Genomic DNA, 27,980 nt, shown 5'->3' on the forward strand with positions numbered 1-27,980 from the left:
ATTTTAAAGGTCTTGTTTAAAAGGCTGAAACTTACACACTTGCTGCCACCCTCTTTTGTCAATAATCATAAGACTTGACTTTCTCTTGAGCGTCGAGAGTGAAATGACAGAAGCAGCAGGATGACGCATTGACATTCTTCCTGTGACGTCAGTAATGACACGTGTAGTCAAGATGGCGGCGGCGATGGTAAGTACCGACGCTAAAGTATCTTCTGCTTGCTTTTTCACGAAAGGTTTGATTTCAAACTGGCAAAGATGGACTAATATAAACTGTTTTGTTTTGTGTTGCTCATTGTGAGTGTGCCGTTTAATGCGAGTTGCTATTTCCGCGCAGTGGATGCCGATTAACAAAACAGCCGGCTAGCATAAACACTTAGCAGGCAGCTAATTATCGAGTGTTCGCTAAGAGTGAGACCGACTTAAAATCCCGATGTAATCGAAAACGTAAGCTGTATGAAGCAGACAGCTCTCTTTATCTTAACAAAAGCGACTGTGTTTCATCGTAAACAGCATCACATGATGGAGTCTGTGTCTGCTCTGTCAGTATGCGTTTGCGCTGCTTTAGCATTCACTGCCTTTCGAAACCAAATCAAAGCAGAGATTATGCTGATGATGATTATAAAGTGATCAAATCACAGTTGCTGTCTCAATTCCTTTCATAGTTTACTAATACGTGTTGCTCCTATGAGTTGACAGTGTTTGTGATTGTGTTCATTGACTGTTATGGGCATTTGAATGGATTTCCGGTTTAACATAAAGAGGTTGGATAGCATTTCTGTAATTTTATATAAAATAATAGGTTATTAACGCAAAATAACCCAAGAGGGTAAGCACGACCACGACGCGAAAGTGACTGCACATTAATTTGCTTATTATACGGCATTTCATCGAGAAACTAGTAAATAAATGACCATTATGTATTGTTTTAGGAGTAACGTAAATTATTTTATTTGTTTGACAAGTGTGCAATTTTAATATTGATTAAAGTTAGCATGACATCAAAATCACACTTTATGTATGTTGTAGATATTAATGTGAAGGTGTCATCCATGTTTGTTTCACTTCGTAATTTGTTTGACCTTGTAACATTTAACCAAATGTCATAACTGTCTAATATGGAAATTAGTAAAAACGATAGACTTGCTAGTTGGGGTGAGGGTTTGCACTTACGGTTACCGCCATATTGGAGATACTGGGATGTAAACAACAGCATTGATTGCACGATTCATGTACTACTGAATACGTTGTTCTGCTAATTTACACTGTCTAAACCATGGAAAAAACTGGAAGCTGCTAAATCATATAGAGAAAGGCTTATTGAGCAGGAGAGGGTGAAATATTTTGACAAACTAAAGTTAATACTTGGTAAAGATATATACAAACAATATTATTTAACATATTAGCTTAATATTTCACCTACCTGACCAGAAATGATAAGAACAAACACAAATGTTGTCAAGATTCTTGTCTTGGAAATCCTGGTTCAGTTTGCTCAGAAAGTTTTTTGCACTCTTCACCTTGATTTGGTATGACTTTTGGCAGTCTATAGTACTTCGTGTGTTTTTCCCAGTCTGACCAATAAGTACAGCCCAAAACATGACAGTAATTGACCATTTTCAGCAGCAATAATAGGCAAAATATGCAAGTTCTGTTCGGTTCAGTGGCTTTATGTTCAGTGCCGCCAATATAGCCGATCGATGACACGTTGTGAAAAACACTACTATTTAATCTGCTTAAACCCAACCACTTTTGTACATTTGACTACGTTTAAGTGCAACACGCAGATCTCAAAATCAAGTCTAAAATCTATGCGAACCCTTTTGACAATTTGTTTCACTCAGACGTATGCCACAATATGGAGAAAAAAAGATATGTCGCTACTTTAGTTTCATCACGTCTGCAATTGTTACCCGGCTTCTACAGGTTGGCAGCATTTGTGATTGTTCATCGACAGTTATGGATATTTGAATGGATTTCTAGTTTAATATGAAGAGTTTGGATACCAGTTGTGTCATTTTGTATAAAGTAATAGGTCATTATTGCGAAATAACCCCGACAGGATGATCAGGATGCAAAACCATTATGTACTGGTAAAGTCAGCATGAAATTAAAATTCTCAATTTTTGTGAACGATTCATCCAGTTCATCCATGTAGGCAATGTTTCACGTTTTAATTTGTCAGATATTAAAGGATTAGTTCACTTCCAGAACAAAAAAAAACTACAGATGATGTACTCACCCTGTCTTTCACGATGTTCGTATCTTTCTTTCTTCAGTCGTAAAGAAATTGTGTTTTTTGAGGAAAACATTTCAGGATTTCTCTCCATATAATGGATATGTATGTGCCCCCGAGTTTGAATTTTCAAAATGCAGTTTAAACGGCTTCAAAGGGCTCTAAGTGATCCTAGCCAAGGAAAAAGGGTCTTATCTAGTGAAACAATTGTTTTTTTTTTTTAAACAAATCGACAATTTATATACTTTTTAACCTCACATGCTTGTCTTGGCTCGTCTCTGCAAAGCGCATGAGTAGTCTGTGTAATCCGGGTCAATACAGTTTAGATTAGATTAGATTGGATTCAACTTTATTGTCATTACACATGTACATGTACAAGTACAAGGCAACGAAATTCAGTTTAGGTCTAACCAGGAGTGCAATAAGCAGCAAGTGCAGGATAAAGGTATAATTTATAAGTTATAAGTGCACTTATAGGAGATATGTACAGGGGGAAGCTATGGATAATATTTACAGATGGAGTACCGTGAGCATAATTTACAGATGATAATTAACTACAATTAGAATGTACAAATAGATGAACATAATATACAGGTTGCTATTAACTATAATGTAAATTGCAGGTAGATTTAAATAGGGCTGGGCAGTACACCGGTGTCATAGTCAGCACCGTTGTGACACTGCGCCACGACATGGATTTTCTAATACCGTCAATACCGTAATAAATCAATTATGTGCCTCCAACAGCTGCATTTACATCAATAATAGCTCATTCTAAATAATAAGGCATTACATTTTCTTCAAACGTTCAGTTGTGGTTGGAATACCTGTCCTTATACTATATATCTTGTTGTAAATAAAAAAAACACAGAATCGGTCTACTTTTAAACTGTTGCCATGGGTTGATTTCCCCCAGTTATTTAAAGGTTTTAAATTTTGCAGAAATTAAATTTCAATAAAAAATAATTTTTGTTTTGTTGTACACTAAATAATATCTTTAGGTTTTTTGCAAAATAAATATGTTGAGAATGCATACTCTCCCATGTCTCTTTTTGAAAAGGATACCTACCATTTAATTATTATATAAAAAAAAAAAAACTTTATTCACATACTAAAGGGACAGGACAGGCTACTCCTCCCAAAATGTACCAAAAAAGCAATACCATGATATTATACCGTTCAAAAGATGAAAATTACCGTGATATTAATTTTAGGTCATATCGCCCACTCCTAGATTTGAACATAATATACAGGTTGCTGTTTACTAAAGCATAATTTTTCGACAAGACGAGCATTTGAGGTTAAAAAGTATATAAATTGTCAGTTTGTTTTGAAAATAACTGACCATTTCACTTGATAACTCCCTTCTTCCTCGACTGGGATCATTTAGAGCCCTTAGCTGCATTTAAACCGCATTTTGGAAGTTCAAACTTGGGGGCACCATACACATCCATTATATGGAGAGAAATCCTGAAATGTTTTCCTCAAAAAACACAATTTCTTTACGACTGAAGAAAAGACATGACATTTTTGGATGACAAGGGGGTGAGTACATTATCTGTACATTTTTGTTCTGGAAGTAACAAAAACTAATCTTAAAATGTGGACAATTCATCCATGTGTGTTTCACTTTGTAATTTGCTTGACCTCATAACATTTAATCAAATATCGTAACTGTTTAATGTGTAAATCCAGTACAAACAATAGACTTATCTCTAGGGACATATGCAAGTCGTCTCCAGTTGTTTAATCTGCTTAAACCCTGCCTCTTTTTACAGTTGACTTCATGTCAACAAGTCCAACACCCACATCTCAAAATCCAGTCAAATATCCATGCATAGAACTTTTTTTTTGCTAATCTGTTTGACTCAGACTTACACTCCAATGCAGAAGAAAAGATTTGTCGCTACTTTCGTTTCATCACGTCTACAGTTATTACACGGCTTTCAGGGAAACTTCTTTATGTTTTCACTCTACACCACTCACATATTCTGGTCTGGTTTGTATAGACAGATTTTCTTCTTCTGGGCACAGTAATAATTAGGGATGCACCGAATATTCGGCCACCGAAAATTTTCGGCCGAAAATGGCCCAAAAGTGCATTTTTGGTTTTCGGCTGAAAGACTTTTATCACCGGAACAACACGGCCGAAACAGTATGTTGACAAAAACAGAAACCGCAGCCTGCACGTATTGTCTGAAGCAACACTTCTGCGGTGTGGACGTATTTCAGTATATCTGAGAGAAAGACCCTCGGATTGCGATTTGCAAAACTTGTAATGCCGAAATTTCAAGAGGGGGTGTGTCTGCAGTCCTGCGATGATGGCAGAGATCAGCGCATTGCACGCAGACAGATGTGGCTTTCAGTGAGTGAAAAACAATGGCTTTATGTTGGTGTTATATCGCAATATTTTAAAGATATGTCTTTTCTATATACTGTATTTTTATAAATATTTATGTTTTAAACCATGGAGGTGAGCCAATGGATATCACACAAGCAACGTGAAAACTGCGCAATATGTTAAAGTGAAAGTAAAAACTGACAGTGCTTTCAGCATCTGACAGAGACAATGAGAGATGATTATACTAAACATGCATCATATTCATTTAGCCCCCTAATATTTTTCTTGTGCCCCGAACATGGTGGGAAAAAAACTAAAAAGAAACGTATTTTGTGTAAGGGTTGTTTTTGACAGTCGGTTCTTGAAATAAAGCTCTTAATTTTCATTGATGACTGCAGTGTTATTAGGGGTTAAGAAAGTCTTAATTATGATTTCAGGTGGTCTTAAATGTGGGGACTGAAAGACAGGAATTGCGATGAAACTTCAAAAGGCTATTCATTGAATAAATATGAGCGCTGCGCTGCTTTGTGTACCAGTCTGACAGCGCCTCCTGCTGGAAGAAAAACACAGAGTTGTAAATGTGAACTGATGGATCCACAAGATAATGTTATAAAAAATGTAACAATTTAAACAAAGGCTGTAAAATATATGTATGTTATTTAAGTAATATAATACTTGATTGATAATAATTGTTTCAATTAATATAATTGATTTATTCTTCATAACTTTAATATTAATTTATGCAATCGCAATGCCTTGATTTTAGTAAGATTAGTACACAATCATAGTTATAAATGCAATGGTACTAATAATTGCCATAATTCTTTCGGTTTTCGGTTTTCGGCCTTGGTTTCCTCTTTTTCGGTTTTCGGTTTCGGCCAAGAATTTTCACTTCGGTGCATCCCTAGTAATAATATTAAACCGCTTATTTGAATGATTGTGGAACAAATTATTGACCTGTTATAATATTGTTTTCCTTCATATATTATTGAGGTTGTTCCACATTCACCTTGTTTTACCTGTTAGTTTAGTTTATAGATAATTTATCACCTGGTTACGTAATAAAGGGTATTTACTCCATCAGCAGAAATCAACGTTACCATTAATAACACTATCATCAGCTGTCCAGTGTTCAGTGAATGTGTATTTTTATGTGAAGTGTTGACTGTCAATGTGCTTTTTGGATCTGCATCAAGATCATGGATGAGTAAGAAATCTTTAAAATGGCTTTGTGTGTCTTTTTTGTCTTTGTAGGAGATGTGGGCACTGTTGCTGGTGTCCACGCTGCCCTTAGTAACACCCTTTTATGTACCAGGGGTTGCGCCCATGAATTTCCACCAAAACAGTCCTGTTGAAATAAAGGTGAGGCCTCACACTTTGAGTTGCAAAAAGAGAAATTTGCCTTTCACTCTAAAACTGCGTTTGCTCTAGACACAGAAGGTTCTTGGGCCATTTACTTGTGTATTGACTGCCTGTTTTCCAGACACATATTTGAAATCTGTATTGATCTAGATACAGGCCACAGCGTTTGACACATCTTTATCATTCATTCCACAGATTCTTTCTTCACTGCTTTCTAGATTTGCATTGTGCTGTTTATTTACCCCTTTTTTTAATTTCCAGGCTGTCAAACTGACAAGCTCCAGAACCCAGTTGCCCTATGAGTACTATTCACTTCCCTTCTGTAAGCCTGATAATGTTGTCTACAAAGCAGAGAACCTCGGTAAGGATCATGTTGCATTTTATTGCAGTCACATATGTTAAAGTAAACAAAACGTTGCTTTAACAAGGTTGACATGATATGTGATCAGGTGAGGTGTTGCGAGGAGACCGTATCGTAAACACACTCTACACTGTTCTCATGAACCTGGACAAGAAGTGTGAGGTGTTGTGTAAAAAGCCAGATGATCCCATCAAACTCACCGTGGAGGAGAGCAAGCTCCTAGCTGAGCGAATCCAAGAAGAGTACTATATTCACCTGTAAGTCCCTCCTCTACTGATAACACACTTTTAACAGAACAATGTGCTGAATTCTTTGTAAAACCAGTCTTGTACATTCAGTTAGATGCATCAGTTCACACACATTCTTTCTGCTCATGAATGGAGCCCAATATGAAGTGACTTTTTTCATGAAAAGTATTTTTGATTTAACGAGTCAAAAGTTAAAATTCCAATCCACAACAACATACCTTATTTAATGCAAGCTCTAATAAAAGTGGAAATAGATTTATTTAGACAAGTCTGATTTACAATTACATTGTCATTTGCAAAATACAAACTATATATACACTGCCGTGAAAAAGTATGGTGAGATTTTTTTGTTTTGTATTAATGCTTTTATTCAGCAAGGATGCATGAAAATACTCAAATGTGATAAAAATGTAATAATATCTTTAAAAATATAAATATAATAACTAGGGCCGGGACTTTAACGCGTTAATTTAGATTAATTAATTACACAAAATTAACGCGTTAAATTTTTTTAACGCATTTTAATCGCACTTAATTTTGCACTGCGGAACGTTTCTCACTGGATGAGTTTCAGCGGACTGATTATACTGGAGCACCAACTAGCGTTCAGACCAAAGCGACCAAAGGAATGCGCATATCACCGCAGCACATCGAGCCTCAAGTATCACCTCAATGCTTTTACAGAAGGTCTACCTACCTATAGGGTACCTGAATTTCTGAAATGTAGGCTACTATATTTCTAAATATCCCAGTGTTTCCCCTACCATTATCTTAGGGGGGCGCATTTACAATGTCTCCTCCAAGAAAACACGGACTGGATCGCGGACTCCATTCATAAAAACCGAATTTACTATAGCGTGGAATGCCACGTAAATTCGTCGATTTTTGGATTGATAAATCAAAAGTTCGTCTGTCACTTAATTCAAATCGCGATATGGACTAGTGTCTGTGACAACTGAAATGCAAAAAGACCGTTTTAATATGAATCCTGCATGTCCCGTTTGCCTCTGTATGTATGAATGGCAGAGACGCCTTTTTTTTTTTTTTACTGCATGCGTGATGCTCCCGTTAATTTTTTGCATTTGCATCTCACATGAACAGATAGACTCAATCTCCAAAGCTACTGTCAGTGTCACATTTACCGTTTCATTTGAGAAAACTAGCATCATATCATACTTTACACACAGAAACTTCACGGCAACCTGTCAAAATAAAAGTACGGTTTAACATGAAACAGAACAATATTCCTATTTAAATAATAATTGACAAAAAACAATATATATGATAAAAAATAAATATAACAACAAGATTAACCACTTAATTGTAGGAAAAAATACTACGATTATTATTTAAATGTTAAATTATTATTATTTATTGATTTTAAAAGCAAACCTCTGTTTGTTTGCCAAAAATTAAAAAGGTTTATTTTTTCGTTTGATTAAAAATAAATAAATGTTTATGCTTTCATTTGATTATGAGAAAAATTAAAACACAAGAATTTCTTTAAAAAAAAAAAAAAAAGCAAAAGATTGTAAAGCCCTATTGTTCAAAATGTTAAAATAGAGAGTTTTGGGTTTATTTTTTGACTGAAATAAATGTTTTCAGTATTACACAAAGTAGGGTAAAGTACCGAGAAAAAAAGAATGGAAACCTAGGGGAAACACTGTATCCTATTGCTACAGTTAATGGCAATATTGCACTGGTCTGTTGGACTTGGTTGAACAAAAATAAACAATATTTTGTTGCTTAAGTTTATGTATTCAGTCATTATTCAATGGTAAACTAAAAATCCATATGAAAAAACTTACTTCTCACTGTTCTCAGGTCAAATATTTATATGCGATTAAAATGCGATTAATTTCGATTAATTAATTACAAAGCCTCTAATTAATTAGATTAATTTTTTTAATCGAGTCCCGGCCCTAATAATAACATTTGAAGTGAATCAAAGTTGTCCTAAGACATGAACAGGTATTCGTTTGGTTTTAGGTCAACTTTGATTTGAAAGGTTTTGACCCACTTTAAATGTTGACTAGTTTATTTTTATTTCAAATAAATACTGGTCTATCATGGTTTCCACAAAAATGTAAAAAAAAAAAAAAATTAAATAATAATTTACATTTAAGCAGCGCAACATGTTTCTTAAGTAGCAAAACAGCATATTAGAATGATTTCTGAAGGATCATGTGACAGAAGACTGGAGTAATAGTTTCTACATTACAGGAAAAAAATGACAATTGTGACCCTGGACCACAAAACCAGTCTTAAGTCGCTGGGGTATATTTGTAGCAATAGCCAAAAATACATTGCATGGGTCATAAATTTTTTTTTTTTTTTTATGCCAAAAATCATTAGGAAATTAAGTAAAGATCATGTTCCATGATGATTCTTTGTAAAATTCCTACTGTAAATATATCAAAATGTAATTTTTGATTAGTAATATGCATTGTTAAGAACTTAATTTGGACAACTTTAAAGGTGATTTTCTCAGTATTTTGATTTTTTGCACCCTCAGATTTTCCAATATATGTATCTCGGCCAAATATTGTCCTATCCTAACAAACCATATATCAATAGAAAGCTTATTTATTGAGCTTTCATATGATGTATACATCTCAGTTTTGTAAAATTTAACCTTATGACTGGTTTTGTGGTCCAGGGTCACAATTTGATGATAAATTCAATAATATTAACATTGAAAACAGTTATTTTAAATTGTAGTATTTTACAATATTATTTTTTACTGTATTTTTGATTAAATAAATGCAGCCAAAGCATATCTGTAATTAAAGTTGAATTTTCATAATCATGACTTCGGTCTTTAGTGTCACGTGATCCTTCAAAAATTATACTAATGGAATGAAACTGTTGTGGAAATGGAAAACAGTTGTGCTGCTTAATATTTTTTGGAACCTGTGATACTTTTTTTTCAGGATTCTTTGATCAATAAAAGGTTAAAAAGAACAGCCAGTGGCGGTTCTAGACAAATTTGACTAGGGGGGCCAAGAAGGGGCCAGTGTTTAACCAGAGGGGCACATTAAAAAATGACAACAAGTGATATTTAAAGATTATAAACTTTATTTTACTTTAAAATCATACAAACATTTTAGGGATGCTCATATTGACCGTTCACTGTTAATCGACAGTAAGAAGTACTATAAGTTAAACGGTTTAATTATTTTTTTACGTTTGCTGCATGGTGAAAGAAAAAAATAATGTTTACTCACGGGCGCGTGTCGACACGTGCAGTGCGGCTGTTTAGACATATTTTGATGAGTAAGCACCTGCTTTACCTTCTCTTAGTTTGTGTAACTGATGTAGTAGCCTATGTGCTGCACGATAGCAATGGCGATGTTGCGTTATCAGAGAGTGAATCCATGAATTAATGAATTCAAATTCTGAATTAATTATAGTCTTAAAAGTGCGCGCTCCCCTTACAATCACTGGAAAGCTGTCACTCATACATTACTGTAGTTCATCGCAATCTCTCAAAGTTAATAAAAGGTAATGAAATCACATTTACACAGTACAATTAATCTCTTATTTACATCATGTCTACACTTTCTTTGTTTTAATGAGAGAGTTCTCAGAGGTGTAGAGTTTCAGCAGAACTAAACCGGCACTTGATCATGAACTAACAACAGGGTGTCTACAGGTTTGACCAAGTTAAATTTAAGAGATTTTAAGACTTTTTAATACCATTTTCAAACAAAATTTAAGACAAAATTGAAAGTCCCGCAAAAGTCTAGCACAAAACTATGAAGATATTTTAAATTATTATTTTATTTAACTGATTATTCTTGGGAATATTCAACAGAAAACACTATTCCAGAAGAAGAAATTATTTTCTATTCCATGACAAAGTCAAGGCTCTCACACACTTTGAAGCCAATGTAACAGTGTAACAAACACGGATTTTGAGTCATGGATCGGATCATTTTTCGGATCAGCAAAAAAAAGTTTGTTTTTTCCTAATTACTGAATGCTTACTTTAGGTAGGCTACTTCTCATCCACAGCAAAAACTACTATCTGAACTAAAGTTCAGTAACAAAACAAGAACAATTACACAAATGACAAGTGTAAATGAATACAACATAAAGTTAGTAATAAAATCAATAACACTAGTATTCAGGAGGGGAAATTTAATAATTAATTGTAAAATAACTAGTGTTTCTCACTGCAGGTATTTATAGGACGCTGTCTCTTTAAGGCCAAATGCCCAAACCGAATACTGGCACGCATCTCTTTCTCAGCTGTTTCGGTTCACTGAAGACATAAACGACTGTTAAACAGAATACCAAAACGGGTATCAAGACATGACTTGGTATGTACGTTTCCGTTCAAATAGCAGTTAAAGAGGAATCAATCTGTGTGAATCGCGCCAGTTGTGTGCGGCAACGTAAAAACATGTGCTAATTATAAACTTTTACTCTATGATGGTTAAATTTAACAGCTAATCTGCAATTCAAATGCGTGTAGTTGGGCGGAAACCCGCTAAGTCTGGCAACACTGAGGCGTTGTCAAGCAAGCGTGTGTCTAGCAACAGAACAGATTTAGAACCTGCGCAGGAGATTCTCCTCAAAACGATAAACTTTTCCTTTTCAAAGTGTAAAAAAATTAAGACCCTTGGATTTAAATTTAAGACAAATTAAGACATTTAAAGGCCTTATTTTAGGACAACGGAATTTAAGACTTTTTAAGGATCCGCGGCCACCCTGAACAATGAACAGCTGTATATTTTTATTAACTAACGTTAACAAAGATTTTACAAAGCCATTTACAAACTTGATTTAATTATCAGTGTGAAAAACAAAGTAACACGGTTATGTGCAAGAACAACAAGTCACTCACGAAATTAAATTGTTTTGCTTACTTTCGACTCTTGCAACAGGAGAAATAAATCGTAGCTCCTCTATCCAAGAGTAGTTCTAATTGTTGCTGCAGTGTTTGTGTGCGCCGCTCTAATTTACCCATTTAAGTAGAACGATGCGTCGCATTAGTTCCGCTTTTGGCGCTCGTGTGTAAAACCATAATTAATTTATTTTATTTTATTTGGTCTGTACGGGGGGGCCACAGGGGTGGCCAAGGACATGTCTACAGGGGCACGGGCCTCCCTTGGCCTCCGTGTAGAACCGCCACTGAGAACAGCATTTATTAAAATAGAATTGTTATTTATAACAATATATACTACTGTTCAAAAGTTTGGGGTTAGTACATTTTTATTATATTTACTTTTTTTTTTGATAGAAATTAATAGTTTTATTGACCAAGGATGTGTTGAATTAACAAAAATTCATAGCATGGTTTTTCATTGTTAGAAAATATTTATATTTTGAATAAATATTCATATTCATAAATATAAAATGTTCTTTTTAACTTCATCAAAGAATTAAAAAAAAAAGATTCACAGGTTCCAAAAAAGATTTGGCAGCGCAACTGTTTCCAACACTGATAATTCTAATAATAAATCGGCATATTATAATGATTTCTAAAGGATCATGTGACACTTAAGACTGGAGTAACAACTGATGAAAATTCAGCTTTGCATCACAGTATAGAGAATAAATGATATTATAATGATATTTTTAAGTATATTAAAATAAAAAGCATTATTTTGTATTGTAATAACAACAGAAAGACATTTATAATGTTACAAAATAATTATATTTCAGATAAATGCTGTTCTTTTGAACTTTCTATTAATTGTTTTCAACAACAATAATAATAATAATAATAATGTGTTTTTGAGCAGCATATCAGAATATTAGAATGATTTTTAAAGGAAAATATATTCAAATAGAAAACGCTTATTTTAAATGGTAAAAAAAATTCTAAATGTTACTGTTTTTGCTATAATTTGAATCAAATAAATGCAGGCTTGGTAAGCAAATGAGTCTTCTTTAAAAACATGGAAAATCTTGACTGGTAGTGTGTCTTCACCTATAGATGCCAACCCACAATTTCTGTATAGTTAAAGCCTGTCAAAAAAAATGTATTAATATGTTCTGCATATGATCAGTATCGCAGATAACCTCCCTGTTGCCACACGGCTGGAGCTTTACCCAAACAAAGAGGAGGGAACGGAAGAGGAACAGAGGAAGGACTCACAGAAGGATGTCCAGTTTGAGCATGGCTACAGGCTCGGCTTCACCGAAAACAACAAGGTAATCCTGAAGAGCATCTTTCCCCATTAGCGTATTTCTATGCCAGTCTAGAGAAGTAGACCGTAAGCTATTAGTTTTCTGTTAGCTCTCACTCAGCTGCTTGTCATCCATTATTAATTCATGGACATTGATTTTCATAACAGAAAATTGTGCCTGTTAACTTACTGTGGAAACAAATGGCTATTTTAGTCTCTATATAAAAAATCGAATTGTTTTTGGTCGTGTCATTGTTTGTTCTCATTTCTACTTGTGTATGATCGGTTGACACAATGCTGTTTTGCTCTGCCCTTGTAGTTCTATTTGCACAACCATCTGTCGTTCATCCTGTACTACCACAAAGAAAAGGTGGAGGAGGATGTCGAACACAATTACAGAGTTGTACGTTTCGAGGTGATGCCAAAGAGTGTAAAATTAGAAGGTAAGTTATTAGTAATGCAAAAAAAAATTACATTTAAAATACATTAAAAAAATACACAAACATTCATTTAAAATGGACATTTTATGTTGTCAGTCCCATGGTATATAATACATAAACTACCAGTCAAAAGGTTTTGAACAGTAAAACGTTTATTTATTAATTTTTTTTAATAAAATCTCTTCTGCTCACAAAGCCTGCGTTTATTTGATCCAATATTTCTAATATTTGTACTGTTTAAAATAACTTTTCTATTTGAATATATTTTACAATGTAATGTATTCCTGTGATCAAAGCTAAATTGTTGGCATCATTGCTGCAGTCTTTAGTGTCACGCCATCCTTCAAAAATCGTTGTAATATTTTCTGATATTTGTATTTTTTTTTTAGGAAATTATAGAAATGGATGCTTTAAGGATGCTTTAAATTGATCAAAAGGGATGATACCTTTTATAATTTTACAAAAGATTTCTATTTCAGATAAATGCTGTTCTTCTGAACTTTCCATTCATCAAAGAAACTTGAAACAATTCTACTCGGCTGTTTTCAACATAATAATAATAATAAATGTTTTTGAGGAAGGATCATGTAACTGGAGCAATGATGCTAAACGTTCAGCTTTGAAATCACAGGAATAAATTCTGTTTTTATATAAATTCAAATAGAAAACAGTTATTTTAAATAGTAAAACATATTTCACAATATCAAATAAATGCAAGCTTGGCAAGCAAAGAGACTTCTTAATTTTTTTTTTTAAATCTTACTGTTCAAAAACTTTTGACTGGTAGTGTATATTCATATATAATACATTCATATTTATTTACTTTTTTATTTATACACTACCATTCCAACGTTTGGGGTCAGTAAGTGTTTTTTTTTTTTTAAAGAAATCAATACTTTTATTCAGTCATTAAATTGATTACACAAATTGTGACACTGAAGAAAAAAATCAGCTTTGCTAATCCAAATAATTGTAATATTTTACAATATTACTGTTTTTAACTCTGTTATTTTTTATTATTAATATTGTATTTAATGCAGCACTGGTGAGCTTAAGAAACATTAAATTTAATTAATGATTTAAATGTAAAAAAATTGATTGTATTCTTATCTGTTTTATTGATTTGTATAATATTTTTTATTTATAGGTATTTATATTATACAGTATGTTAAAAATATTGTACTGCATACACCTAAAAAGTCACAGACATTTTCAGTTTGTTTTATTTACTACCATTTTATTTGTTCTTCCTTCACTCATGTATTCTAGACATAAAAGCAGACGAGCGAAACACATGCACATTACCTGAAACGGTTGCCCCCGTCCCTCAGGAGATCGACCCGACTAAAGAGAACAACATTCTCTTCACTTACTCTGTTCACTGGGAGGTGAGACACATCGCCATCTCCATCGAGAATACCGTCTGTGCTTTACATGTTCTCGTTTGTCTCATAAACAGCTGCTCTGTTCTTTATCGCAGGAGAGCGAAGTGAAATGGGCGTCTCGCTGGGACACGTACCTCACCATGAGCGACGTGCAGATCCACTGGTTCTCCATCGTCAACTCTGTAGTCGTGGTGTTCTTTCTGTCAGGTGAGGATGATTCTCGTTTTCTTTCTCACCACTGTTTATTTCAAAGTTTTAAATTGACCCTTCGCAAACAGCTTGATTGACAGGCCATCTGACCAATCATAATGCCTAATTCACCTTTCTGTTCGACAAATTAGACAGGAGAGTAGTTTAACTTTGATGGGCTTAAACCTAAAACGTGTGTATTGACGTGTTGATGTTCGTTCATGTCTTTTCGTGCTTTAAGTACAGAACATTAACGGTATTAGTTTAAATTTCTTAAAAAATGACATTTAAAGCTGAAACCTTGTTTCAGACCAGAAGTAACCTGCTCTGTCTTGTCTGTCAGCGTGTTGTCCGTTTCCTCTTTGCTCCGCGATGTATTTTTCACTGAATGAGAACCTGATGTGTAGTGTGAGAGTAGCATTGTTTGTCGGACAACGCAACAGTAACTAAGGTTTTTGCGAAGTGTCAGTTGCATTGGTGTCATTGTGTCTAAGCAGATCTATGTCTGCAGGTATCCTGAGTATGATCATCATAAGGACTCTAAGGAAGGACATTGCCAACTACAACAGAGAAGATGACATTGTAAGATGCTGCGTTCTCATTGGTTGCTTGCCTTTCGAATCTCATTTCTTAGATGGTGTTATCTCAGTGATTTCTCTCTCTCTGTGTCATTAATAGGAAGACACAATGGAGGAATCTGGTTGGAAGAACGTTCATGGCGATGTGTTCCGCCCACCTCAGTATCCCATGATTCTTAGCTCCCTGTTGGGATCTGGCATCCAGCTCTTCTGCATGATTCTCATTGTTATCTGTGAGTATTATGCTGATCTTTTTGTTTTAAAGAGATACTTTACTAGGGTTCGGTATCATTTGAATTTTATCGATTCCTAATTCCGGTTCCAATAGCATAAAAACATCCATTAAAAAGTTTGAAGTCAAACATTTAAATGTCAAAAATATTTATTCAGTTTTTTGCCTATGGTTTTACCCCCCCCCCCAAAAAAAAACATAAAGACAAGCAATAAAATAGGAACAAGCAAATCAATTAGCAATAGCATAAATAAATAAAACTGAACAAATGTCAGGTGCAAAAATTTAAATCAAAAGCTTAAAGATACTGCAGTTTTCTTTTTTATAAATAAAATATTGATTAATCATTAAATTTACGAAAGATATTCAGTCAGTTAATGATTTTATTTGAAATAGTTAAACACATTAAAATGTGAATGTGGGAATCGTTAAGTGGAATCGAAATGCACTTGTCTTTTTTTTTTTTTTTTTTTTTTTTTTTTGGAGTGCAAAAACATACATGGTAAATGCAGAAACAGAAACAATACCAACAAAACAAAAACAAAAAACTATACTAACAACAAAAAACAACAACAATGATAATAAATGAAAAATGAGAACAAGACAATCTGAATAATAAATATAGCTGCAAGCAGCGATTACGGGGCCAAGCCGGCGAACGCAACACGGAATAACAAACAAATCAAAATAACATTGCACACAATTGTATAAACTGCACAGTGCAGGACTCGAACCCACAACACGACAGGCTTCAAGCTTTGGAGGCAGTGTGTCAGCAGAGTGTGCCACTGAGTTGACACACAGTAAAGTGGCTCCAGAAGAGAGCCTTAGGAGTGGGAATGACCTCACAAAAGCACAACTAAGCGTTGTCCTTACCCGTTTCCCCTCTCTACCACCCTTCACCTCTCTACCCCCTTTCCCCTCTCTACCGCCCTTCACCACTCTACCACCCTTCACCTCTCTACCACCCTATCGCCTCTCTACCCCCTTTCCCCTCTCTACCACCCTTCACCTCTCTACCACCCTTTCCCCTCTCTACCACCCTTTCCCCTCTCTACCGCCCTTCACCTCTCTACCACCCTTCACCTCTCTACCACCCTATCGCCTCTCTACCCCCTCTCCCCTCTCTACCGCCCTTCACCTCTCTACCACCCTATCGCCTCTTTACCACCCTATCGCCTCTCTACCGCCCTTCACACCTCTACCCCCCTTCCCCTTTCTACCACCCTTCACCTCTCTACCCCCTTTCCCCTCTCTACCACCCTTCACCTCTCTACCACCCTTTCCCCTCTCTACCACCCTTCAGCTCTCTACCACCCTTTCCCCTCTCTACCACCCTTCACCTCTCTTCCCCCTTTCCCCTCTCTACCACCCTTCAGCTCTCTACCACCCTTTCCCCTCTCTACCGCCCTTCACCTCTCTACCACCCTTCACCTCTCTACCACCCTATCGCCTCTCTACCCCCTCTCCCCTCTTTACCGCCTTTCACCTCTCTACCACCCTATCGCCTCTTTACCACCCTATCGCCTCTCTACCCCCTTTCCCCTCTCTACCCCCTTGACCTCTCTAGCGCCCTTTACCTCTCAACCGCCCTTCACCCCTCTACCGCCCTTCACCCCTCTACCGCCCTTCACCCCTCTACCACCCTTCACCCCTCTACCGCCCTTCACCTCTCTACGACCCTTCACCCCTCTACCGCCCTTCACCCCTCAACCACCCTTCACCCCTCTACCGCCCTTCACCCCTCTACCGCCCTTCACCTCTCTACCACCCTTCACCCGTCTACCGCCCTTCACCCCTCTACTGCCCTTCACCCCTCAACCACCCTTCACCCCTCTACCGCCCTTCACCCCTCTACCGCCCTTCACCCCTCTACCGCCCTTCACCCCTCAACCACCCTTCACCTCTCTACAACCCTTCACCCCTCTACCGCCCTTCACCCCTCTACCACCCCTCTACCGCCCTTCACCTCTCTACCGTCCTTCACACCTCTACCCCCCTTCCCCTTTCTACCACCCTTCACCTCTCTACCCCCTTTCCCCTCTCTACCACCCTTCACCTCTCTACCACCCTTTCCCCTCTACCCCCCTTCCCCTTTCTACCACCCTTCACCTCTCTACCCCCTTTCCCCTCTCTACCACCCTTCACCTCTCTACCACCCTTTCCCCTCTCTACCACCCTTCAGCTCTCTACCACCCTTTCCCCTCTCTACCTACCTTCACCTCTCTTCCCCCTTTCCCCTCTCTACCACCCTTCACCTCTCTACCACCCTTTCCCCTCTCTACCACCCTTCAGCTCTCTACCACCCTTTCCCCTCTCTACCGCCCTTCACCTCTCTACCACCCTTCACCTCTCTACCACCCTATCGCCTCTCTACCCCCTCTCCCCTCTTTACCGCCCTTCACCTCTCTACCACCCTATCGCCTCTTTACCACCCTATCGCCTCTCTACCCCCTTTCCCCTCTCTACCCCCTTGACCTCTCTACCGCCCTTTACCTCTCAACCGCCCTTCACCCCTCTACCGCCCTTCACCCCTCTACCGCCCTTCACCCCTCTACCGCCCTTCACCTCTCTACGACCCTTCACCCCTCAACCACCCTTCACCCCTCTACCGCCCTTCACCCCTCTACCGCCCTTCACCTCTCTACCACCCTTCACCCGTCTACCGCCCTTCACCCCTCTACTGCCCTTCACCCCTCAACCACCCTTCTCCCCTCTACCGCCCTTCACCCCTCTACCGCTCTTCACCCCTCAACCACCCTTCACCTCTCTACAACCCTTCACCCCTCTACCGCCCTTCACCCCTCTACCACCCCTCTACCGCCCTTCACCTCTCTACCGTCCTTCACCTCTCTACAACCCTACTGTAATGGGTGGAGTCTTAATGTAAGGTATGGAATGTGATCAGCGTGATGAGTGGAATCATGTCTACTAAGTTTTATTTTTCTAGATTTAGGGGTTCAAGGGTTATTAGCATTTTTATGTTGAATTTTTGGACTAGTGGTGGCGCTATAGAGTTGGTCCTAGGGACTCCAAATTTGGTCAGATTACTATTTATTGTCATGACAATAATTGTGCCAATTTTCATCATTTTCCTATATTGCGTTCATAGGGCTGTCATAGACTCCCATTGGCCGAGAAAAAGACATTTGTTTGATCCAGGAGGAATACAGATTAGTACAATGCTGATCTGGATAATAAAGGAATTAAAACAGCACAACGCTATGCACAAATGTATTAAGTTGCACCATACGGGACTCGAACCCACAACACAACGGACTTTGTGCTTTGGATCCAATGGCTTAGCAGAGTGTGCCACTCAGGTCACCCACAGTCAACTGGCTGCAGAAGAGAGGTTGAAGGGTGAGAGAATGAGCTCACAAAAGAACGACTAAGCGTTGTAGACAGATTAGCATACTAAGATAACTTAATAATAAAGTAGCTTATGGTTGATCTGATAGCTAAAGAGCTACATTAAAAGAATGGCAAATAATTACCATGCTAACCAATTTGTATGCTAAGCTAACTAGCATAAATCAACAAACACAGGCACGGTCAACTTTGGAGAGGTATTTCTCAGGAACGGTAATGCATATCAAAAATCTGTTTAGTTATTTCTGTGCGTCTTGGTCCAAAGATCATATGACCAGATTTTGGACAAAATTGGGACAAATTTGCAGAAGGAGTAGGGGAAAAACTGTTTTTCATTTACTTCAATATGGCTGACAGTCACATTTCTGGAAAATGACAAATGAGACATCAAAAGAATCAGCACAACCCAGGGAATAAAACTATATAAAGTTTTCAAAATTTAGATAATGTTTTTAGAAGTTATAAGCTTTTTTGAAAGAATTGTTATATCTCTGAAACAGTAGGTGGCGCTGTCTTCAAACTTCCGAGGTACCTCCAGGACATTGTGTTGATGATGCCTAGTGATTTTTGTGCAGATATGTCAAATGGTTTAAAAGATATAGCAATTTATGTCAAATTTCAAAATGGCGGACACATGGTTCGGTCGATCCTAGCATAATTGATATCCTCAGATTCGGCATGGCCCAAGGAATCCAGAGACACCAATATATTGATTTTCTGACTTACCGTTCAAAAGTTATAAGCTATTATATGCTTTTTGGCTATCTCATGACCCATAGGTGGCGCAATTCCCAACTTTGTCAAGGACCCTCAGACCATGGTGCTAATAAAGCATACCAAGTTTCAGTTCGATTGATTAAAGTTTGGCAGAGATATAGCCTCTGAACCGATTTTGGGTCAACCTCGTTAATTTTGCGACATCATAACTTTTGAACAAAAATGACTAAAAATTTTTGGCTTAGTATCGTCTGTTCAGCTCAGTCTAGAGATCATCTGAGCCAAATTTGAGAAGAATTGGATCAACTTTGAAGGAGGAGTAGCATATAGACTGATTACAGTACTTTTCAAAATGGCCGCTACTGTAATGGGTGGAGTCTTAATGTAAGGTATTCAATGTGATCAGCGTGATGAGAGGAATCATGTCTACTAAGTTTCATTTTTCTAGATTTAGGGGTTCAGGAGTTATTATCATTTTTATGTTGAATTTTTGGACTTGTGGTGGCGCTATAGAGTTGGTCCTAGGGACTTCAAATTTGGTCAGATTACTATTTATGGTCATGACTATATTTGTGCCAATTTTCATCATTTTCCTATATTGCGTTCATAGGGCTGCCATAGACTCCCATGGGACAAGAAGTAGAATAATAATAATAATAGGAAAACATACAGATACAATAGGGGCTACAGCCCTTCGGGCTTGGCCCCTAATAATGTATAAGTAGTAGTAGCAGTATAGGTAGTATTAGCATGTTCAAAAATAATCGAAATGCACTTGTCTTATCAAATACCTGGTTATTAGAAATTTGGAACCGGTTCTCGTTACCCAACCCTATACTTTACACAGAAATAAAATTCTGTCATTATTTACTCACCCTCATGTTGTTCCAATTCCATAAAACCTTCATTCACAACACAAATTAAGATATTTTTGATGATATCCAAGAGCTTTCTGACCCTCCATAGACAGCAACACAACTGACACGTTCAAGGCCCAGAACGGCAGTAAGGACATTGTCCATGTGAATATTATAAAGCTACAAAAATACTTTTTGAGCGCAAAGAAAAAATAATGACTTTACGACACACGTGAGTTGTGGTACTCTCATGAATGTGTTGAAGACTGACACGGAAGAGAAGAAATTGTTGAATAAAGTCGTTATTTCTATTTTCTTTGCGTACAAAAAATATTCTCGTAGCTTCATAAAATTAAAGTTGGACCACTGATGTCACATGGACTATTTTAACCATGTTCTTACTACCTTTCTGAGCCATGAACGTGTCAGTGTGAGTTGCATTGCCGTCTATGCAGGGTCAGAAAGCTCTTGGATTTCATCAAAAATCTCTTAATTTGTTTTCCGAAGATGAACGAAGGTCTTACGGGTTTGGAACGACATGAGGGTCGACTATTCATCATTCATACAGCTCTACATATCACTTGTTAAATGTTTTTTCATTAAACATCTTTGCTATATGATGAAACTGTGGATGTGTGTTTTGTAGTTGTGGCTATGCTTGGGATGCTGTCTCCATCCAGTCGAGGAGCTCTGATGACAACAGCCTGCTTCCTCTTCATGTTCATGGGGTAAATACACAATCAAAACATCATTCACCTTTTGCTTTTTCAAGCATGGCCGTATTCAGACAAAATATGTTTCTTGTCCTGCAGTGTGTTCGGTGGATACTTTGCAGGAAGACTTTACCGCACTCTTAAAGGTCACAGATGGAAGAAAGGCGCTTTCTGTGTGAGTGCAAACTTTGATGCATTTATTGCATGAAATTAAATTTGGATTACTTGGCTGAAAGAATAAGGAACTATAACATCTATGTGTATGTGTCATTCTAGACGGCTACTCTGTACCCAGCTGTTGTCTTCAGCATCTGTTTTGTTTTGAACTGTTTCATCTGGGGAGAACACTCTTCTGGTGCTGTAAGTATCTGTTCAGACTGATGCAATGAGGATATCTATGTGTGGTTTTTATTATTATAATGGTTCAGTGTTGTTGAGCTTTAATCTAACATTAATAAGGAAACAAAACAGTTTTTGGGTCAGTAATGTTTATGAAATAAATACAAAAATAAAGTTAAAAACATAATATTGTGAAATATTATTACAATTTAAAATAACTGTTTTCAATTTGAATATATTTTAAAATGTAATTTATTCCTGTGATGGAAAGATGAATTTTCAGCATCATTACTGCAGTCTTCAGTATCAAATGCACGTTAAAAAAAATCATTCTAATATGGTGATTTGGTGCTGAAAAAACATGAATGTTTTAGTATTATCAGTTGAGAACAATTGAGCTGCTGAACATTTTTTTTGTTTTTTTTTTTGGAAACTGTACTTTTTATTCTTTTTTTCTCAGGATTTTTAATGAGGAAAGTACATTTATTTGAATGTTTTTTAACAATCTAAATGTTTTTGTTTTTTTTAAATAATGCATTCTTGCTAAACAAACGTATTCATTTTCAAAAAACAAATTTGACTGACCCTAACTTTTGAACAAAAACTTGTCAGTAATCACTTTAAAATGTAGTATTCACTGTTTTACTCAGTAAATGATCATTCAACTTATTTAAACGCTTGTTTCCAACGATAATTCATCATTCAGTGATTTATTCAAAGAACAGCCATTTGTTTCCGATGGAAACTAGTCAAGTTGAACGCTCCATCGAGCGACTTCCTCTTCTTCGGCTTGAATGACTGCCATCTTCCATTTTCACATATTTCAGGTTCCTTTCACTACAATGCTGGCTCTGTTGTGTATGTGGTTTGGTATTTCGATGCCTCTCGTCTATCTGGGCTACTATTTTGGTTTCCGAAAACAGCCGTATGACAATCCGGTTCGTACCAATCAGATTCCCCGCCAGGTCCCTGAGCAACGCTGGTACATGAATAAGTTTGTCGGGTATGTTGTGCTTTTTGTTTAGTCCGTGAATGGTTTAATTGAGCAGTTTAACTCCATCAGTGCGTGCTAAATGTGATTATATTGATTTCTCCCTTGTAGTATTCTGATGGCGGGAATCCTGCCATTTGGTGCCATGTTTATCGAGCTCTTCTTCATCTTTAGTGTAAGCTGAATCATATATAGTGCATACACTCTTTCTAAATGTACTTGTATATTGATGTTGTGAGTATATAAGCTCATTGAGGTGTGTTGTACCCATATAGGCTATCTGGGAAAACCAGTTTTATTACCTGTTTGGCTTCCTCTTCCTTGTCTTCATCATTCTTGTGGTTTCCTGCTCTCAAATCAGCATTGTGATGGTGTACTTTCAGCTTTGTGCAGAGGTGAGTATGTGCTAACTGAGCTGCAACCTGTGACCCTGGACCACAAAACCAGTCGTAAGGTTACATTTTACAAAACTGAGATGTATATACATCATATGAAATCTCAATAAATAAGCTTTCTATTGATGTATGGTTTGTTAGGATAGGACAATATTTGGCCGAGATACATCTATTTGAAAATCAGGAATCTAAGGGTGCAAAAAAATCAAAATACTGAGAAAATCACCTTTAAAGTTCTCCAAATTAAGTTCTTAGCAATGCATATTACTAATCAAAAATTACATTTTGATAGGTTTACAGTAGGAATTTTACAAAAAATCTTCATGGAACATGATCTTTACTTAATTTCCTAATGATTTTTGACATAAAAGAAAAATCAATAATTTTGACCCATACAATGTAATTTTGGCTATTGCTACAAATATACCCCAGCGACTTAAGACTGGTTTTGTGCTCCAGGGTCACAAATATTTACCTGTTGTTACATGTGCAGCTGTACATTAAACATAACACCATGTATATAATACAATTCAGACGTAATTACCATAAATCCACTTTAAAAACTTCTCTTGACAACATTTCGACTGTCTCGTTCCTGTTCCTGTTTTACCTGTTGACCTCTATAATCTGACACTGTCCACACAAATACACTCCTGACAGAAGATAAACAGGCAAATATTAGGAGTTAAGATAACAAAAGCAAAGGTCACTTCATTTGAATAAGCGGCGAGCATGCTAAACCATTTTAAAAAATGGCGACAGTGTGCACTCAGTGTGGTACAACTGCTGTCAGTAGATACTCAAAGACCTGTCAATCATTGTGGCTCCTCCCCCTATAGGACTACCGGTGGTGGTGGAGGACATTTCTCGTGTCTGGAGGGTCTGCCTTTTATGTCCTGATCTACGCTGTTTTCTATTTTGTCAACAAGGTAACTATCTTCACCTGTTTTATTCACTGAAGTGTCTTTCCTGTTCTGCTTAGGTTTTTTTAATGGTAGAGGAGGGGGGTTAATCTGGCATTAACTGTAAAATAGATTAAATCCCACTGTACGCAGTATTAAGACAGGGTCTGTTTTTTTCATACACACACACACACACACACACACACACTGAGGATTTCATGGCAGTTTGTGTTTCTGTGAATGAGATGTTCAAACAAAACTGTGTATGCTTTCCTGGGGGCTTACATTTTCTAAGAGCATCAGACTAGACTAACCAGGTTCATCTGAAAAATAGGTGTCCAAGTCTTGTCTTATATTATGTTTATAATGTAGAAAGCTGTACATTTTTATCATAATTTTGACTTTATTCTTAAAATATTTTGACTATTCTCATATTGCTGTGTATGACTTTGTTTTTCGTAATTTTGACTTTATTCTCAAAATATTTCAACTTTATTCTTGTAATTTTGACGTTTTTTTCTCAAAATATTACAACATTAATCTCGTAATCTTAGATTTATTTTTTGATATGGTACTAAAACAAACTTGTAATGTGTGTCACTCTTTGCACAAGAATGACACTTCACCGTTATAATTTTGAGGGGTTTTTATGACAGCGCTTTTACTAAGTGTAAATATTTCAACTTTATTCTCAAAATATTTAGACTTTATACTCATATAGCTTCGTACAACTTTTTTCTCAGAATTTTGACTTTTGTCTCAAAATATTTAGACTTTAGCATTTTGACTTTTTTCCTCAAATATTACGACTAATCTTGTATTGCTGCAGCAATTTTTTGTAATTTTGACTTCAATCTCTAAATATTTTAACTTCATTCTCAAATTTTCTCGTATTGCTAAGTATGACTTTATTTGCACAATTTTTACTTTTTCTTGAAATAATTCGACTTTATTCTCGCAATTTTCACTTTTTTTCCTCAAAATATTATGACTTTAACTTTATTGCTACAACTTTATTTTTCGTAATTTTGACTTCATTTTCAAAATATTTAGACTTTTCTTGTATTGCTGAGAATGAAGTCAAAATTACGAAAAATAAAGTCATACTTGGCAATATAAGTATAAATTCAATATTTTGAGAATAAAGTCAAAATTATGAGAATAAAGTTGAAATATTTTGAAAATGGAGGCAAAATTACAAGAATAAAGTCAGCAATATTAGAATAAAGTCGAAAATCTAAATTATGCGAATAAAGTCGTACATAGCAATACAAGAAAAAAGTCTAAATATTTTATGTACGACTTTATTCACATAATTGACTTTCTTTCATATTGCTGACTTTATTTTTCATAATTTTGACTATTTTCAAAATATTTTAACTTTATTGCCATAATTCTGCCTTCATTTTCAAAATATTTAAACTTCATTCTCATAATTTTGACTATTTTCAAAATATTTAGACTTTATCCTTTTGACTTTTTTCCTCAAAATATTTTGACTTTAATCTTATTGCTACGATTTTTTTTTTTTGTAATTTTGACTTCATTCTCAGCAATACAAGAAAAGTCTAAATATTTTGAAAATGAAGTCAAAATTACAAAAAATAAAGTTGTAGCAATAAAGTTAAAGTCATAATATTTTGAGGAAAAAAAGTGAAAATTGCGCGAATAAAGTTGAAATATTTCAAGAAAAAGTAAAAATTGTGCAAATAAAGTCATACTTAGCAATACGAGAAAATTTGAGAATGAAGTTAAAATATTTTGAGAGAGAAGTCAAAATTACAAAAAATAAAGTCATAGCGATACAAGATTAAGGTCATAATATTTTGAGGAAAAAAGTCAATTACGAGAATAAAGTTGTATATAACATGAGAATAAAAAGTATGAGTATAAAGTCAATATTTGAAGAATAAAGTCAATTATGAGAATGAAGTCAAAATATTTTAGGAATAAAATCAAAATTATGACAATGAAGTTGAAATATTTTGAAAATGGAGGCAAAATTGGGAGAATATTTTATGTATGACTTTATTCGCATAATTCTGACGTTTTCTCAAAATATTATTCTAATATTGCTACGACTTTATTTTTCATAATTTTGCCTCCATTTTCAAAATATTTTAACTTAATTCTCATAATTTTGATTTTTATTCTCAAAATATTTAAACTTTATTCTCATTTTACTTTCTCAAAATATTGACTTTTTTTGCTACATACAACTTAATTCTCGTATTTTAGATTTTTTTTCTCTCAAAATATTACGACTTTCTCGTATTGCTAAGTATGACTTTTTTCGCAAACTTTTGACTTTTCTTGAAATATTTCAACTTTATTCTCGTATTGCTACGACTTTATTTTCGTAATTTTGATACTATTCTCAAAATATTTCGACTTTAATCTTATTGATTTATTTTAACGTGGCACTAAAATGGCATCGTATATTTGAAAAATGATTTATTTTTTTGCTGGTCTTTGCACAACAACGACACTTCACCTTTATAATTCTGAGAATCTGTCGAATGGACATAGCATTAATTCAAATAGTTTGACTTTTTTTAGCCCCATGATTGACGTTTACATCGCTAGTCTATTTTTATATACAATAACACATTCTCTGTTTTGATTTGAACATTTACATGGTTCGTTCTTTTTTTTCTCCCCTCCCAGCTGGACATTGTGGAGTTCATCCCCTCTCTGTTGTATTTTGGCTACACAACCCTGATGGTTTTGTCGTTCTGGCTGCTAACAGGAACGATTGGCTTCTACGCCGCCTACGTGTTCATACGGAAAATTTACGCCGCAGTCAAAATCGACTGAAAGAATTCTTTCAGTTTTTGTTTCTTTTTTTCTGTTTTGTGAAGCAAGCACGGACATGTGTGAATTGCCGGCGTGAGGCGCAACAGCGCCCCCCTATGGACTGGAGGAATGAACAGAGATGTGTTTTGTACACCGTTATCAAAACCTTTCTGTCCTGCTATCTCAGCCTCAGCAAAGATGTAAAGAAACAACACGAACAGTTCCATTTTTAATGTCTGTATATCTTTTTTGCACACACAATATGGGCCAAAGTGTGTCGATTGACTTTTTCCATTTATGTTTGGGTGGGGACGACTGATTTTTTTTTTCGGGCTGGGTCTACTTTTGAAGACGTTGAGGGTTAGTTGCATATATCATTTTACAAATTAACTTTGTGTCTTTTTAATATAACGTTTGATTTCAACTTGTTCCTCTGTCTTTGATTCAGAACTGAATGCTTGAGGGGTGTATGTATGTATGTGTGAATGTGTGGTCACTCTGTGGTCATTATATGTTGGCATGAACTGAAATTATGGGATGTAAAGACATGACGAGGCAAGGACATTAAAAAAAAAGAAGTAGATTTCCTTCTGTTTCCTTGTGCTTGCTGGTCATTGGACCTAAAAGACTTGTAATGATGCAGTATCGCTTTGTTTGTTTGTTCTTTGCCATCAGATCTGGTTTTTCAGTGCCACACAAATTTGATATTCCACATTTTTTTCTGTTGCTGTAGCCAAACTCAAATGCATCTCGCTGGATTTACCCCAAACTTCAAGTTTTACCAACACAAATTTCATGGTACTTTATAGATTTGAGTTTAAAACGGTTATTTTGAGCTCTCTCAGAACACAAGGTACAACATTTGGATCCCAAGAGTTCCGAACATGAAGCAAATGAAGGATTCAGTAGTTTAAAAAACACTATAGCAAAATCAGAGCGGTCTGTATTTCCTTGGCTTCTTCCTCACAGGTGACTTTATGAATAAATGCTACAAACGAACTACAAGATATATTTTCTACAGATGTACTTTATTCCGCCTGTTGCGTTGGGTCGATGGGTCCGTGTTTGTTTATGGTGTAAACACAGTGCTTTTTGTTGCATTTTATGTCTTTGTTTTAGGCAAAAGCATGTTATTTTTATTTCTTTATGAATCTTTCATTCCGTTCCTCTTCTTTTAAGAATGTCCATTTCTAATGTATAAAACAATAAAGGTGCCAATATGTTGACATAGTGAGGTTTTGTTGAAAACGTCGTTCGCTCGGCACGTTTTGTCGAGTTCGACCGTTCCGGGAGCGTTTTCTCAGAAGAGTAGGAAGTCAGAGCCTCGGCTGTTCTTGGAATGCAAGACAAGACCGTAAAACCTCAGATTCCTCTAGATTTAAGTCATTT

At 36.0% G+C, this 27,980-nt stretch overlaps 1 protein-coding gene across 1 annotated transcript; it reads left to right on the forward strand.

Moving 5' to 3' along the window:
• The first annotated feature begins 154 nt into the window (after window positions 1-154).
• Window positions 155-27,817, forward strand: tm9sf4 (transmembrane 9 superfamily protein member 4). Its single transcript, XM_073823095.1, has 18 exons — window positions 155-187; window positions 5,829-5,936; window positions 6,198-6,297; window positions 6,386-6,554; window positions 12,566-12,710; window positions 13,005-13,128; window positions 14,395-14,513; window positions 14,606-14,717; window positions 15,211-15,281; window positions 15,378-15,510; window positions 21,102-21,183; window positions 21,268-21,343; window positions 21,445-21,528; window positions 22,335-22,510; window positions 22,610-22,673; window positions 22,774-22,893; window positions 23,733-23,822; window positions 26,463-27,817. The coding sequence occupies exons 1-18, from the start codon at window positions 155-157 to the stop codon at window positions 26,610-26,612; spliced, it is 1,956 nt and encodes a 651-aa protein (XP_073679196.1). The 3' UTR covers window positions 26,613-27,817.
• The last annotated feature ends 163 nt before the right edge of the window (window positions 27,818-27,980 follow it).

The sequence above is a fragment of the Garra rufa genome, chromosome 18 (genome assembly GCF_049309525.1).
Source record: "Garra rufa chromosome 18, GarRuf1.0, whole genome shotgun sequence".
Taxonomy (NCBI): Eukaryota; Metazoa; Chordata; class Actinopteri; order Cypriniformes; family Cyprinidae; genus Garra; species Garra rufa.